The sequence below is a fragment of the Electrophorus electricus genome, chromosome 11 (genome assembly GCF_013358815.1).
Source record: "Electrophorus electricus isolate fEleEle1 chromosome 11, fEleEle1.pri, whole genome shotgun sequence".
In the NCBI taxonomy this organism is placed as follows: domain Eukaryota; kingdom Metazoa; phylum Chordata; class Actinopteri; order Gymnotiformes; family Gymnotidae; genus Electrophorus; species Electrophorus electricus.
In genome coordinates this window covers 13,817,220-13,833,397 of record NC_049545.1, presented here as the reverse complement: position 1 = coordinate 13,833,397, position 16,178 = coordinate 13,817,220, and the positions used below count along the sequence as shown (strand labels likewise).

Sequence of the window (16,178 nt, the reverse complement as noted above, 5' to 3'; positions counted from 1 at the left end):
ACTATATAAATACATTTTTAAAGAATAATTTCAAGTTTGGTTTATTTGTCACATACATAGTCATACACAGTATAACTCGCAGTGAAATTTTGATGTGTGTGTTTACGTTTGCCCATGCATTCGTGTGTATCTGCGTGTGTGCAGTTTGAGAGGAACGACCCCGTGGGCGGCAGGATCTCGGAGCGGCAGTTTGGGGGCATGCTTCTGGCCTACAGCGGCGTCCAGTCCCGCAAACTCAAACAGATGCAGAAAGGCCTGAAGAAGATGTTCAAAGATGCTCAGGTAAGCCCAGATGCTTCCCAACAGGCATGTCTAGACTGTGTTTGTGTGTCAACTGGAGAGGAAACAGATTACACAGAGGAGTGGACATGAGTGACAGTGTGTAGGAGGGTTTCAGGGAGAGCTCTTTGACCATCAAAGCATTCCCTATCTCTCGTTGAGCTGTGGCTGGCGTTGACCGAAGGCTTACTTACATCTCTTTCTCCTTCACTCTGCCTTACTGACCCGTTCATGCTCTCTGACTCGTTAACCGTCTCTGCCTACTTGGAGCAATTGGATTGGACTGGATGAATTGGATTCCAATTAAAACTTCTCGCTGGATTCACAACTGTGCCACTTCACGGAGTACTCGGGCAGATGCGTTTACGTCCAAAACAATGACTGCGAGGTCTGTTATCTTCTTGCCTTTTGTACTCGTGACCCCTTGTGCGTATTTCGCATGCTGAAAAGGACACGCAGTCACACTCACGAACGAGTGTGGTTGCTCGACCCGCACCATGTTTTCTCTTTAATAACCTAATGATGAACCAGCCAGAGAATCTGGAGCAGACAGCTTTCAGGAAGTGTCTTTTGTTTGTTTGTTTGAGTTTTGTATGCAGTATATCTAGTTCAAAGCTGCTAAAAAGACCCTGTTTGAAAGATAACTTGGTCCCTCTTTGGGTACGTTACCGAGCGAGGAAGCTGCGTAAGACTGCCATGTGTGTCTAGGCTGTGCTTCTCCTCCCAACCCGCGCCATAAATAAGAGAAGCGGAGTTCTGCTTGTCTCAACACTTCCACTGGGCACCGCCTGTTCCACGTTAAGAGGCAGTCGGTTCGTCATTTGGTACACCAACTCAAGCGTGCAGCCCGATCTTTTGAAATAATAGGGTTAATTTTGTTACATCATAAGCAACAGGATATAAAAGTCATAATTCTGTATCAGAAAAGTACATTAAGGGAACCTCTCTGTGCCAGCTAAGGAACCATTTTACTTGTTTATTTGGAGCTGCAGTTATAAAGCTAAATCAAGCACCTGCGTTTATGGCTTTAAAGCTGATGGGGCTGAAGTGTGAAAGGACTGGAAAGATACCTGACTTCATTCCTGAACGGCTGCTTAGAGACAAGAGCACTTAATTCTTTTCTTAACGACTGTGATCAGTTAACCACAATAAAGAAATGAGGTGGGTACCAACTGCCTTCACACATTCCTTTTGCAACCACTATGCTGCTATCTCTTTATGCTTTACCCCCGCCCCCCGGTTTTCTTTTTGTTTTTTTAAATGGCATATTTTTTATTTCTGCTCATGGCTAATAGCTTTACTACCCCAGGGAATTTAGTTGTAAGGCTGGCCTTGTGGATTGTGAAAGGACTAAATGGCCCAATTAAGTGATCTAAAGTATTTTCACACTGAAAATGCACATGCTGCATTTTTATAGGAAACTAATTTCGGTACCGCTGATCAAATTAGACTTTGTATACCCTGGGTAGGCCATGTCTTTCATTCAAAATTCAATATTAAACCTAGTGGTAAGGCAATATGAATTCACAACAGATTCCTTTCACTCCACCAGAGATTATATCTGACCCACAAGGATGATGCATCATAATAACGAGGACCTTATCCTTTAGATGATTTACACTGATCTTGATAAATAGTTATGCCCCAAATTGGGATGCTAATTCTGTGACAGAACTCTGTTCTGTTCTCCATAACTTCAGTTTTCATTGCCTAAGTTGTGGAGGGAATATAAACCATGTAACTGATCCCAAATTGGACTGTTCCAGCTCTATAACTACCCCTACTTCCAAAATATCCAACAGTATATCCACATTTATAAATGAAACAGGATGTGTAGACCCATGAAGATTTTTCTATCCAAAAGCAAAAGAACATTCATTCTTTTCTCATGTACATTCATATTTCAGAATATATATATATATTTTTTGTTGTTGACAAGACCATACTGTCATCGGTCACAGACGTGGTACATAAAGCCATTGTAATATCAGATCATGCCCCACCTCTTATTGAGCTCTCTCTTCCTGAGGTCACCCATCGCCATCCTTGGAAATTTAAAACTCATCAGACCAAATGTCCAGTGACAGTAAATATCAACTGACTCTTTAAAAAACAAATAAGTCTGGCACTTTCTTCTTTACTCCTGTGGGAGACATTAAAAGCAGTTCTTTCTTATTCTGCTAAAGCTTACTAAAACCATGAAACTCAGATGGAACATCTTACAGCATCAGTGTGCAATACCACCCACTCCTGAAATCTAGAAGAAGGGATTAAGCTTACTAACTCTGCTTGGTCCACTTGCAACCAAAAAGCCTGAACATCTTCTGATTCCATCGTGACACCATCTATGAACATGGAGTTTCTATGAAAACTGTCGGTTCTTAGCTCAGCAAATTAAATGCAGTTCTTCATCACGGATTATTCCCCAAATCCTGGATACATTCCAAAACATCAGTAATAATGCAATAATTAATAATACATTCTGCAATTACCACACTAAATTATATACATCAGAGGCCTCCAGTGGTACATCTGTAATGAACGACTTTATTGAAAGACTAGCTGTCCCAAAAATAGATCTAGATTCTGTATTGGGCGGGGGCACCCTTTCACTACAGGAAATTGTACGTGAACCTCTATTAAGATTATGCAAGCACAGACGCTCTGCAGGTGTGGAGTATGTGAGTGGTGTGGAAGGAGAGGGTTTTCATAAAGTTGGAGTATTGGTGTTTTCTCTCACTCCAAGATCACTCCAGTACTGCTCCAGTGCAACATGTGACCATGGACCACAATGAAATTGCACCGCACATTTTTACAAGCTTGGAGTTCTCGAGGTGTTTTCAGAGACCATCAAAATGACCAAAATATAAGTCTCTAATTAAAACTAATGCTAAATAGTTTTAGTATGAAGAGATTATCACTAACACAAAGGTTTCATTGTGGAAATTAGTGTTCTATTTAGAGGGACGTGTCCCTACACAATGCACAGTAGGCTAAACAATATTATTGTTTTTGGTTTAAATAATTTTAGATTTTTTTGCAGCCTGCTGTTGGTATTCCTTCAGTTCAATAAAACATGACACCTTTCTTAAAGCATTTTTTTCATCCCATGAACTTTTTCTAGCTTGATCAAGGAGTGGGAAATGGAGACACCGGAGCGAAGTTTGAGGGAATGATTACAGAGTGTTTTGAGTGAGGAGAGAGCGAGCAGCGGGAATAAGAAAAGCTGGAATAATTGCAGAAACAGTTTGCGCAAGGAGTGACATTTTCTGCCTATCCACTCCACTCACATACTCAGGTCCAGATGGATACCCAGTAGAATTTTTCCAAAAAAGGTCTCAGTAAAGTTGGCACCACTACATTTGGAAGAGCCTGAAGGCTCTGCATCCAAAAGATCTCAAACATGGACCTCCAAATCTCTCACTTCTATTAAAACCAGGCAAAGACCAAACTATCTTTATGAAAAATGGTCAGTCATTTCCTAATATCCATAGACTTTTAAATATACCCTCTAGCTGACCTTCAGACACTGGATGTAGCAATTTGTTTAGATGCAGAGAATGCATTTTTGATGAGTTGAATGGGCTCATTTATTTGCAGTTATAATCATGTGCTCTTTTATATGTCATCATTAGCATGTGTTTGTACAATGATCTACGCTCAACTTTTCCTCTCACATGACACCCACCAGGCATTAACCACAGGTTGCCACTTTGTACTGATGACCTGTTACTGAACCCAGTTACTCACATACCAGAAATTATAGATATATTAGTGAAATTTGGCCATTGTCTAGATACAAAAGAAATGTAACAAAATGTGAATGCTACCCTATCAACAAGGTAACCCTGTTAATTAAACCAAATAAAATCCCATTTCTTGTCTCTAAATCTAGCTTCAGATATCTAGGAATAAATGTTTAACCATTCATTTACATCTCTCTACACTGAGAACTCTCTCCCCTTGCTGGTAGAAATAAAGTCCAGCCTCACAAGACGGAATGATGTTCTGTCCTTGGCCAGTACAATTCAGTGTGTCAGAACGAACATTCTATCCCACTTTTATTTTATTTAAAAAAAATCCTTTTATGTAGTAGACAAACTTATTTCAGCCGTTATTCGGAAGGGCAGAAGACCTAAGATTAGCCTCATTCAAAGTAGTAGACGATGGTGTCAAGATCTCTTACTGGGCAGCAAATCTTCCATCCTTGTTGCTCCATCAAGATGAGTATTAGTGTAGATGTGAATGTCATTCCTCATCTCTTCAGTCCCAATCTGCTCTCCAATTTCAATGTGTAACCTTTAGAATTGTAACTAATCCTGTTGTAACAGGTAATCTTAAAATTTGGGCACAATGTGACCGTGATTCTAATCTTGAAGTACTACTACTGATGGACCCTGTTAATAATCACTTTTTCTTCCTGGTAAATGGATGCAGGACAGATTAAAAAATTCAGTGATCTTTGTATAGATAACACCTTTGCCATTTTTTGATATGTAAGCCACATTTACTTCATAATTGTTGAATTTATTCCACTACTTCCAGATCAGTCATTTCATCCATTCAGTGTCCTCCCATTTCCTTTATTTACCTCCCATGTCAAAGATGGAGGTACTTTAAAGATGGAGATGGAGATATTCCAGTTATGACAAGAGGATTAATGTCAAGCATCTATACTCAAATTATAACAGTGGAATCTACCATTCCATTAATTCAATTGGGCTGGGATTGGTGAGGGCATGCTTTAGCTTGTATTAATTTCTCTTCTTCATGTGCCTGCGTAGGACTGATTATAATTCAGAGAACACAGAATTCATTTACACAGTACACGGATTCCAGAGGAATGTTGCGTATGTCTCCAGCCATCCTGACACGTTTTGAAGTTGTCCCAAACTAGCTCTTTGCAGCTCTTTGTTCTTTCCAGTTGTCAAATGTTTGACTTCTCTTCCCTCACACTTATTCTTGCTGTCTCCCTCTCTGGTGCAGGGCATCTCCTTTGAAGAGCTGGAGAACTTTTTCACCTTTCTGAAGAACGTGAACGACGTGGACACGGCTCTGAGCTTCTACCACATGGCAGGCGCCTCCATAGACAAAGGTACCTAGCCCTAGCTAACTCACCCCAACAACCCAGCCAGGGTGGCCGTCATTGGCTACCCGGCCCTGGTCATCTGCCACCCAACTGCGGCCATCTTCGCCCTGCCCTGCTTGTATTTTTTTTCTCTCCCCGTCTGCCGTCCCCAGTCTCCTTCATCCTGTAGGCTGCTGGCCTGACAGGCGCTCACACCAAAGTGTTCCTGGCTCTACTCCCAGCATCACTTTGCTCCGCTGTTTCTGTCTCATAAGGCAACCAGTGCATTGAACGCATTCTAAACCCCCCCCCCCCCCCCCAAGTCCCCCATCTAATGCTCTTTTACCATTATCATCCAAACCGCCCCATACTCAAACTGTCCAAAGAGGGCCCTTTTATTTCCATGTAAGAGTAGGTCTTACTCACTGTACTGCGAGCCGGGTCCTCTTCGCCTGGCACTTTGAAACACTGGCTTGCTGGCTGATATAAATGCACTGAATCAGAGGTGGTCTAGCAGTGGGAACCAGGAGGTAGCCTGACAGTCGGAGCTCTGGTGGCTTGTGGAGGTTGACCTTACGTAACCACCTGCAAACCTTAAAGACACAGTCAGTGGTCTGAATAAACCCACACACCACCTCAATATAAGAGGCTCATGTTTTGGGTCTCCTCTTTCCCTTGCTCTCTTTACCATTCATAGCCCTCTCCTTTTCTCTCTCATCCTGTCATTTTTTCCTATCTCGCTTTCCCTCTTATGCTCAGTTCTTGACTGTAAGAGAATTGCATTGCCACGCAGAACTGATAGAATAGGAATTGATTTGCCTCAAAGCTGCAGTCATACACAACCCCTCTCTCTCTGCTAATCTGACTTGGTCTACCGTATGGAACTCACACTGGAGAGCAGAGCAGATCGTTGCTTTTTATGGAGACTAAAGACCTTGTCATGGTTTGCACTATTCTTTCTTTACGCTGGTTTTATCTGTGATGACCCAAAGAGTCTGGCGGGTGGCCTGCTTTTGTGACTACTGAGCCCTCGTCTCACCCTGCTGACCTCTAGGTCTCTCTCTCTCTCTCTATCACTCTCTCTCTCTCGATGTCTGATGCAGCTCCGTCATCAGGAAGAAACTGTCTGCTATTGATTGAACCCAGGCATGACAAACACAATATCCCTCCGTAATCCAGTTCACCAACACTTTAGCTCATAAAGCCTCACTGACTTCCTTATGAAGCTGCTTTGTGACTGCAGGAAGATGCAGCTCCCTCATGCTTTTATTCTGCTCTCTCTCTACCTCCCACTTCTCTCTCTAGCCACTATGAAGCAAGTGGCCCGTACAGTAGCCAAGGTGGAGCTCTCGGACCACGTGTGCGACGTGGTGTTCGCCTTGTTCGACTGCGACGGTGAGTGCGCTGCCCCCTCCGAAATATAAATGACGCACTGGGCCTCTGTGCTAACCCTCGGTAGCTTCTCTCTGCCCCACAGGCAATGGCGAGCTGAGCAACAAGGAGTTCATCGCGATTATGAAGCAGCGACTGATGCGGGGCCTGGAGAAACCCAAGGATATGGGCTTCACGCGCCTGGTACGGGCCATGTGGAAGTGCGCCCAGGACACGGCCTGGGACTTCGCCATGCCCAAACAGCAGTAGCACCCAGTGAGAGATGACGCAAGCCCCGCCTCCCCCCCCGCCTGGAGTTAATCATTAAGGGATGAACTCTTGAAGCTCCCATAAGCCTGATCAGTGACGCATGTGTGCTCTAGTGGCAAGTCCTGCCCTGCGAGGAAACTGCTGAAGCATGTTACTCTGCGCAAGTCTGTTTTTAAACACTACACCTCAACCACACATACCATACTTCTCATTAAATTACCTTATTGTTGGATTTTGGTATAGATGAAGTCGTTTAAGAACTGACCAAATTGTGGGAAATTTGGCATGCATCACCAAGATCAATATTGATATACAGTCAACAGTAGTACATGCACTGGAGTTTAACATTTAAACAGCAATGTCATTCCTTCGCAAAGGCCCATCAGAGCTCACGATTCTCTCCTCTTGCATATCGGACATGATTTAGTACTTCTGTGACAAGATGAAAGAAGGCTCTCTGTACTACAGCACAAAACTGAGAACGGGACTCTGCAAAGAACAGGCCAAAGCCTACTATTAATGTGCTTCAGCACCCCATCCTACCCCCCTCCCCCCCCCCCCCCCTCAAGTAATCCTGCAAGTCTTCTGTATTGTATACATTTGAATGTTTTATCAGATGAGTATGTAAGAGTGAACAAGTGGGTTACAATTAAAACAGATTTTTGCAAGACTTGGATGGGGTGTCTGAATGGGTATGAATGCATTTGAGAAGCAGTCAGGGCTTGATTTGAAAAGGGCAATATACTCATGTATGAGCTTGTGCACACACACACGCACAACAGCAGCTATGAGGCCAACAGCAAGGTGTACAGTGAGTTGTAAACTACTCTAGTAGGATAGAACTGAATGTAACAATGTATACTGACCATTAGTTTAACATTCCTAATGTTAAAGGAGCTTTAGAGCACGAAACAAGTTTTTTGACGAAATTGTTGAACCCTATACTTTCAATATATTTTTAGTGAGTTCATGAGTCAAAATATCTTTCTGGATACATTGTGTCCATTGCCACAGGACCCCTCTATCTTATAGTCCTGCGAGATACACATCAGAGAGCTGGAGGCTAACTGCTAACCAACAATAAGGTGGAGGTCAAAAAGAATGACACTGGACTCAGGATCAAACAGCTAATCAAAGCTAGACTGACAGAGGCATTTCTAATTTTTATTATAAACAATTTGATAAATGAAAGACAAAAGTAGAACAGTTGTGACTTAAATAACAATCCAAAACTAAAAACAGCAAAGTTGTAAATGGTTAGTATTACAGGAGGGTTCAGGGCTGTCTGTTCCACACTGGTGGGCAGTCACTGGTACCTGCCTTATTTACATGGTGGACTACACCCAAGTCTTTAGACTCAAGCTCTATAGCCAGGCTGATTACAGTGATTTTTCACCTGCCCATAACTCGCACAGTATGAAGCTCATACAATTCAATCTGAATGTCCATAACAGATATTACATATATAAAAGAAGTATTTTATCCATTTTGTGTCCAAAGTAAACAGTTGAGTAAAAGGGAGTTTAACCGTGTGACAAACACCAATCAGACAATAATGGAGAATTAATTAATTAAGTCAATTCAGTCAAACATGTCTCTAACATGTTTACAACAACATGACCAAAGCATCTCTGATCTATATGCACCAATTAAATCACCATTAAAAAGAAAAAAAAAAGACTTCTGCGCAGAGAAGCTGAAGCAAATCAGTGAAAGTACACCACCTAGTGGCTGATGAATAGAACTGCAGCTGAGGTGAACTAATTTGAGGTGGCGGGAAGGACACACAGCCTGCTTGTCTGCTCTGGCCTAGTCCAGACTGTCCATTACTGGCTTAAATGCAGCACTACCCTATAGCCCGTCAGGAGGGCCAAGCAGTACCAACTGTTGCGTGGGAGGGGCATGGGCTAGAGGCACAGGGCTCAGCTGGTCACGAGGAAATGCAATGCTTCTGGCTCCTGATCTCATTCGCTGTCAAACTTGATGGAGTTCACTGTGGTGGAGATGGCTCCTCCCCTGTAGCTGCCGCGCTTCTTCTTGGTCTTCTCATGCCGGAAGGACTTGCCTTTAGTGTGTTTCAGGATGTCATTGGCCTTCTCACCCCAATCTCCCCTGGCACCCATCTGAAGACAAGAGGACAGGGTCAACCGCGGAACGCAAAGCACCCGGACTTGTTGACTGGCGAGACTTTGTGCACGTAAACAAAGTTGAAATGTACTGTGTGACTGAGAATGATTACAGTAATCTACCTTAGCAGTGAAGGAGTTGTCAGCCAGGCGGGGGTCCACCTCAATCTCCTCGTCTTTTATTCTACGAAAAGGATTATTGCTTGTCTTTAGAGGACACAGGAGAGGGACAGACAAAGAAAGAAAAACGTGCTTAATAAGGGTGCTTTGCCACCAGTTAGTACACTCAGGCCACCCAGCCATACCCCCTGGTGGAAAATCACGTACTGAAAGCGCAACCTAGACACACAAGTGAATTATCTTGCAAAGCAGCAGGAAGCAAAGTGCCGTTGTGTGTACACAGTGACCCCGTGCGCACATGCAAGACGGAGTCTGAAAACCCAGATGTGCTCCCCCCCCCCCTTACCAACCACCCCAGAACCTCCAGGTTTTACCTTATTTTTGGCCTTGGGGAAAGAGTGTGGCGTGGAGCTGACCGCTTTTTTGTTCTGGGGTGTTTTCTGCACACCTCCTTTCTTGTTTGTTCCTGTGGTTATAAAGAAGCAAACAAAACCACAAGACTGCTCAGCCCAGATATGACCATCAACAATACATAGCAGCCTCCCAAACACAGGTAATCTACATGAAACCAGAGTGCAGAAGGCCTAGACCAGACTGAAGAGTCAAGTCAAATTTATATACCGCGTTTTACAACAGTTGTCACAGAGCAGCTTTACAAATGTCCGATTCCAAGCCCCAAGTGAGCAAGCCAAAACTCCCTAGAGCATGACGAAGAAACCTTGAGAGGAACCAAGACTCAAAGGGGGGGCCCCATCCTCCTCTGACACCACAAGTGACAACCAGAACCAGGTCGCCACCACCAGGCCCTTCGGTGTGCTAGAACAGTGTGTACTGTACGGAGACTCATCAAGTGCATTCTTTTAGTACTGCTTTCCTCCTAACAGCATGGACATCTAAAGCATGACATTTAACACTACCGGAGCTACAGCTCCTAATTGGACAACTTAAACTAAAAGCAATAAAAAAAGGCACTTTAAAAGGGCACAAAAGGCCAAAATCCCCCCCCTTTTCTCAACAAGAGCTTCTATAAACACAAATGACCTTTTTAATCATACAACACTTTGGGTGGCCCAAGCGTTATGCAGAACGGCTGATTTGTTATTCAAGGCAGCATGAAATAACCCGTCAGAATCCATTTCTCTACAACGCTATGCTGTAAGTGCCTCTCAGTACTTCAGAGGAACCATTTACCGTCGGCTGGAGTCTTGGGAGTTTCTGTGTCCTCTTCTTCCTCAGATGAAGAGCTCTCCGATGAGCTGCTCTTTGCCTTGGCTTTGGAGGCCGGCGTGCTCTTTGCTGCATGTGTGGTCTTCACCGGTGCCTTCGTCGTCTCCTCCTCTTCGTCAGAGCTGTCTTCGCTGGAGGAGGACTCTGCTGGCTTTTTGGTGGGGGTCTTTTTGGTGGGATTCTTTGAAGCGGGTGGTGTGGCTACCGCCTTTCTTCCATTGGTCACAGCCTGCTTGGTAGGTGGCGCTGCCTTTGGAGGTTCGGCCTCCGAGTCAGAGCTGTCTTCGCTGGAGGAGGACTCTGCTGGCTTTTTGGTGGGGGTCTTTTTGGTGGGATTCTTTGAAGCGGGTGGTGTGGCTACCGCCTTTCTTCCATTGGTCACAGCCTGCTTGGTAGGTGGCGCTGCCTTTGGAGGTTCGGCCTCCGAGTCAGAGCTGTCTGAGGAGTCATCGCTGCTGCTCTCGGCCTTCTTGGCGCTGGCTGGGGCAGCGGCGGGCTTAGAGACGACCTTACCCTTCACCATCGCCGCCTCCTCCTCACTGGAGCTTTCGTCCTCGCTGCTGCTGGACTGGGCTGCGGGTTTGACTGCTGCAGATTTGGCTACGGCAGTGGAGCCTGCCACTGCGGGTTTGGCCTTTACGGCTGCTGGGGCCTCATCGTCGGAGTCTGAGCTGTCACTGTCCGAGTCAGAGCTTTCGGCTGGCTTTGCGGCCGGTTTGGATGGCGGTTTGGAGGCCGCAGGGGCAGTGGTTTTCTTGGGAGCCTCCTCGTCGTCAGAGGAACTGTCGGAGTCTGAGCTGCTCTCTGCAGTCTTGGGCGCAGTCTTGGGCGCAGTCTTGGGCGCAGTCTTGGGCGCAGTCTTGGGCGCAGTCTTGGGCGCAGTCTTGGGCGCAGTCTTGGGCACTTCCACTAAAATTCCAAAGTGTTGATAACTGGGTTTAGGTACATTTGTTAAACTTTTTTCTTTATATGTCTGGCAACCTAAAACCATCGTTCCATTTCCATTTGAAATCTTCTATACAGAAAACGTGTGCATATATTTAAAATTCCATATTGCATATATTAAAAATTATGCCATTTCTGTGATGACTGTTAGACCAAACCAAGTGTTTTACTAATGTGATTTTTGATTCATTAAGGAAATCATTGACCTTATGGTCCTTGAGGTTCATCACTCTCACCTGAGCTGGAAGACTTTGCTTTCTTCACAGGGGCCGCCTTGGTGGGGGGAGTCTTCGCAGCTGGTTTGGCCTTCTCACTCTCATCAGACTCCTCTGAGCTGGAGGACGATGACTCTTCTGCAGGCTTAGGGGCAGCCTTGGTGGAGGCAGCCTTAGCTGCAGTAGTTTTAGCTGGGGTGCCCTTGACAGAGGCAGCCTTCACGGCTGGAACCTTCACAGCCGGGGCCTTTGCAGCCGTCTTTGATGCTACATCATCTGAGTCCTCCGAGCTGGAGGATGAGGAAGACTCCTGGGCTGCGGCCTTGGCTTTGGCGGCTGGGGCAGGTTTGGCGGGCGTGGCCTTGGCGGCTGGGGCAGGTTTGGCGGGCGTGGCCTTGGCGGCTGGGGCTTTCGCTGGCCTCACCTTGGAGGCCGGCTTCTTTGCCTCCTCTTCATCCTCCTCTGAGCTGGATGACGAGTCTTCTTCCTGGTTCGCAGATGCTTTCGCTGGTGGGGTTTTAATGGTACATACTTTAGGGTGCATAAATAAGCCGCATATCCAAAAGTTAAGAACGGCACGTGGGATCTCAGAACGCCAATCCAGACTCTTACCGGGGGCTTTCTTCACCTTCGCCGCCTTCTCCTCCTCCTCACTGCTGTCTTCGTCGTCTCTAGCTGCTGGGGTGCGTGCTGTCTGGGCCACGGGCGGTGGCACGGCGCTGTATGGGCCTGAAAGGAAAGCGAAGCTGCTCATTTGCTGCTCTGCGGGGAACTCCAGGTGTACACGCTCACTCTGTTCCCACGTCTCGCAGCCTTGCAGAGGGCGGTACCTGTTCTGACTTTTTTGCTGGGAGGAGCCGCCACCTCCTCGTCTGAGGAGTCGCTGCTGCTGTCGCTGGTAACCGCTGTGGCGGGAGCTTTAGTGGCTGGGGGCTTCATCTGAGCAGGGGCCTTCGTTGCTGGCTGTAACAAAAACAACAACAACACGAAACGAAACAAAAACATACTAAATGAAAGTCCTCTCACCTACTGCATCTTTTTATATGGCTTAAACAAACAAACAATCCCCTTTCTGGACAGCTAAGCGAACAGCTTTACTGAGTTCCACCAGCTTTAGTGTTCCTTAATCACAACCCCATGCTAATGGGATTCTCCTTTCTAACAATCCAACAGCATTATGTGCTACTTTTATAGTGAAACAGCACCTTAGCTGGGGCGTCGTCCTCTGACTCCTCACTACTGCTGCTGCTGCTACTACTCTCCTGCTTCTTCTGAGCTGCAGTGGCAGCTGCGCCTTTAGGGGCCGCGGCTGCACGCTTGGCCCCTGTGAAACCGCACACATCAAATTCGCCCATGAACTAATGAGGGCAAAACATGTGCTACACATGCTGCTAGAACAAAAATGAACAGATATACAAATACACAACATTAGTGGCTGGGCAAACACTAAATGAACGTGGCTCAGGCCACGACCTAGGTGCCGGCACTGCATTTCACCATTGTGATTAATTCCATTTGCAATGTGATGTATTCTCACACCTAATGATGGCACAGCATGGGTTAGATGCAATACAGAGAGATCACAACACACAGGTTAAGATATGCACACCGAGCTACTATGACAGATGTGCTCCCGAACAGACAAGAAAGGCTCCCATTTGAACCAAAGACCTGGCGCAGAAGTACGCTGAAGAAAAGGCTTTGCGCTATATTTGACATACTCGCATGCATTAAAAGTACACCAGTAAATCTCGTCCATTTTGTGCGCTTCATTTTTGCATAAGTCTCACCAAAATCCTGCTTGTTTTTGTTTGTTTGTTTGTTTGTTTGTTTTAACCTGGGCCAGGAGGTTTGGGTGCCTCTTCCTCCGAGTCGGAATCCTCGCTGCTGGAGCTTGTGTCCTTCTTCCTGGCGGCTGCCGCAGGGGGCTGGGGCGCTGGTTTCACCGCTGTGGCCTTCTGACACACCAAAACAAAACCCATAAGCCACCAACTGCAAAGCTGCCCATCAGCACCTGGCATTGGGCACAGAGACAGATTCCTCACCTTTGCGGGGGTCTTTGTGGCTACCTCAGGGTCGCTGGAGTCCTCGCTGCTGCTAGACTCTTCAGCAGCTGCATGTTTTTTCACCAGTGCTGGAGGCCCACCAGGACACACACAATCACCAATGGTCACAATTACAACAAGAATTGCAAAGATTACTCTCAGACATGTCTCAGTCTCACAGGTTTGTGCACGGATTGTAAAATGGCTAGCCAACACAGCCAGTTTTTTTTGTTTTAATGCAATTCATGTATTAGCTCACAAGGCTTAGCGAGCTATTCATTCAAAATGAATACGTTATACAACTTCAAGACACTCAAGCCTGGCAATCAGCATATATACAGCTACTTTAAAGCACAGGCAGTCGCTTTGATCAGTATGTCAGCGGACTGATTAAGGGATCAAGGTCTAGGGGATCTTGGGGAATTACACGCACAATGCTAATGTACCAGGCTGACCGTGGCAGTTGCGAACGCGCGGAGGTAAGTGTGTTTACCCTGAGGTGTTTTCTTGGCAGGTGGCTTATCCTCCTCGTCGCTGCTTGAATCTTCAGAACTCGAGCTCTCTGCGTCCTTCTTCGCTTTCTTCGCAGACGGACCGTTGGTAACCGCTTTACGTTTTCTAGACTCCGGAGATCTAAACGAAAAATTACGTTTAGGTCGCAACAAACGAATAAAGTCAATCTCAAGGTTTCCTTCGTCATCAATATTAATCAGTTTATACTTACTTAATCCAAAAGTTGAAGATGTCAAGGAGCCCTTCTTCATTTTGATCCTGGGGTTTCTAATAGGATATACATTCCTTCATCATTTTTGATTTAAAACATTCCGTGTATCGTTATCGCAACAACCTGCACACAACAGCCTTCAAAACGTCGGGTTATTCTGGTGTCAGTGAGTTTAAAACATGTTGCAACAGATCGCTGACCCTAGCTAGCTAACGATAACCTAACCAGCTAGCTAGCATATCTAGTTATCTTAGCCAATTCACCTAAGCTCAAATATCAAGTTGGCTACGTAAGAAGTAGTAAACATTTCAATATCAAGGCATACAACGCAAAGATGTGTCAATAAAGAAGAGTTCCGAACACTGTTACTACGTTTGGCTGGCTAAGCTCCCTTAGCTACCCACTGCAGTTTTACACGCTCGCTCTCGACCAGCTACACACGTGCTACATACAAACCGCGCGCGCTGCTGTCGAAGCTACCGCACGGCATTTCGCAAGATAGCATTTTCTATATGATGGAACATGAGCACTTCAGGTGAACTTACGACTTTAGCTTGCTTTAGGAATTCTTTCGCAGCTTTGGTGAACTTGTTCTCCAGAAGAAACGTGTAAATATGTCGATACAGATCACTGGGGACCGAGCCGCTCTCCGCCATTTTCGCCGGACTCTTGCGCACGTGGAAAGCGATTGGGCTTTTCATTGTCACGTGAGGACATAAAATGGCGCACAATATATACGTCACAACCACGTCATATTCATAGTCATAATTTACTCGTTAAGTAAATAGATCAACGCAGCTTTGCTTTATTCCATCGCGTACATAGACTTTTTGAACGCCTCCAAAACTTTAAAACTGGACATTTCATATCTAATACAGCTCCGGAAAAAATAAGAGACCACTACAAAATTATCAGTTTCTCTAGTTTTACAATTGATGGGTATGTGTTTGACCAGGCTGAGTAGTTTTGTTTTATTCCAGAAACTACTGGCAACATTTCTTCCAAATTACCAGATATAAATATTGTATTTTAGAGCATGTTTTTTTTTTAATGAAAAATGACTAATGGTCAAAATAACAAAACAGTTACAGAAATTTCAGATCACAAATAATGCAAATAAAACAAGCTCATATTCATTTATAAACAACACAGTACTAATATGTCAACTTAGGATGAGTCAAGAAATCAATATTTGGTGGAATATCCCCTGATTATGAATCATAGCTTTCATGTGTCTTGGCATGCTTTCCACCAGTCTTTCACATTGCTGTTGGCTAACTTTACGCCACTCCTGGCACAGAAATTCCAGGAGCTCGGCTTTGTTTGATGGCTTGTGACCATCCATCTTCCTCTTGTTCACATTCCAGAGATTTTCAGTGAGGTTTAGGTCTGGAGATTGGGCTGGCCATGATAGGGTCTTGATCTGGTGGCCCCTCATCCACACTTTGATTGACCTGGTTGTGTGACATGGCGCATTGTCCTGTTGAAAAAAAACAATCATCAGAGTTGGGGAACACTGTCAGAGTAGAAGGAAGCAAGTTTTCTTCCAGCACAGTTTTGTAAGTGGCTTGATTCATGTGTCCTTCACAAAGACAAATCTGCCTGATTCCAGCCTTGCTGAAACACCCCCAGATCATCACCGATCCTGCACCAAATATCACAGTGGGTGCAAGACACTCTGGTTTGTAGGTCTCTCCAGGTTTCCGTCTAACCATTACATGACCAGGTGTTGGACAAAGCTGAAAATTGCACTCATCAGAGAAGATGACCTTACTCCAGTCCTCTATG

General features: G+C 45.2%; 2 protein-coding genes across 11 annotated transcripts in view; one reads left to right on the top strand and one right to left on the bottom strand.

Moving 5' to 3' along the window:
• The window catches only part of micu1 (mitochondrial calcium uptake 1), a 37,213-nt gene extending 29,549 nt beyond the window's left edge, over positions 1-7,664 (top strand). For all 6 annotated transcript variants that reach the window (XM_035531294.1, XM_035531293.1, XM_035531291.1 and 3 more), the window contains 4 exons: positions 145-282; positions 5,266-5,374; positions 6,653-6,742; positions 6,825-7,664. In XM_035531294.1, the coding sequence (XP_035387187.1) occupies positions 145-282; positions 5,266-5,374; positions 6,653-6,742; positions 6,825-6,988 (501 nt within the window). In that variant the 3' untranslated portion in view covers positions 6,989-7,664. The remainder of the gene's footprint in view (positions 1-144; positions 283-5,265; positions 5,375-6,652; positions 6,743-6,824) is intronic.
• Positions 7,665-8,131: 467 nt separating this feature from the next.
• Positions 8,132-15,047, bottom strand: nolc1 (nucleolar and coiled-body phosphoprotein 1). Of its 5 annotated transcripts, none has more exons than XM_035531825.1 (14): positions 14,936-15,047; positions 14,391-14,446; positions 14,160-14,299; positions 13,667-13,755; positions 13,459-13,579; positions 12,827-12,945; positions 12,452-12,584; positions 12,234-12,350; positions 11,643-12,128; positions 10,883-11,370; positions 10,426-10,726; positions 9,609-9,700; positions 9,238-9,321; positions 8,132-9,111 (listed from the first exon to the last, which is right to left on the bottom strand). In XM_035531825.1, the coding sequence occupies exons 1-14, from the start codon at positions 15,044-15,046 to the stop codon at positions 8,953-8,955; spliced, it is 2,496 nt and encodes an 831-aa protein (XP_035387718.1). In that variant the 5' UTR covers position 15,047; the 3' UTR covers positions 8,132-8,952. The 5 variants fall into 5 exon arrangements, with proteins under 5 accessions (XP_035387718.1, XP_035387717.1, XP_026879577.2 ...); XM_035531824.1 differs by having other exon boundaries at positions 10,426-11,327; positions 11,364-11,370; XM_027023776.2 differs by having other exon boundaries at positions 10,426-11,370.
• Between the last annotated feature and the right edge of the window lie 1,131 nt (positions 15,048-16,178).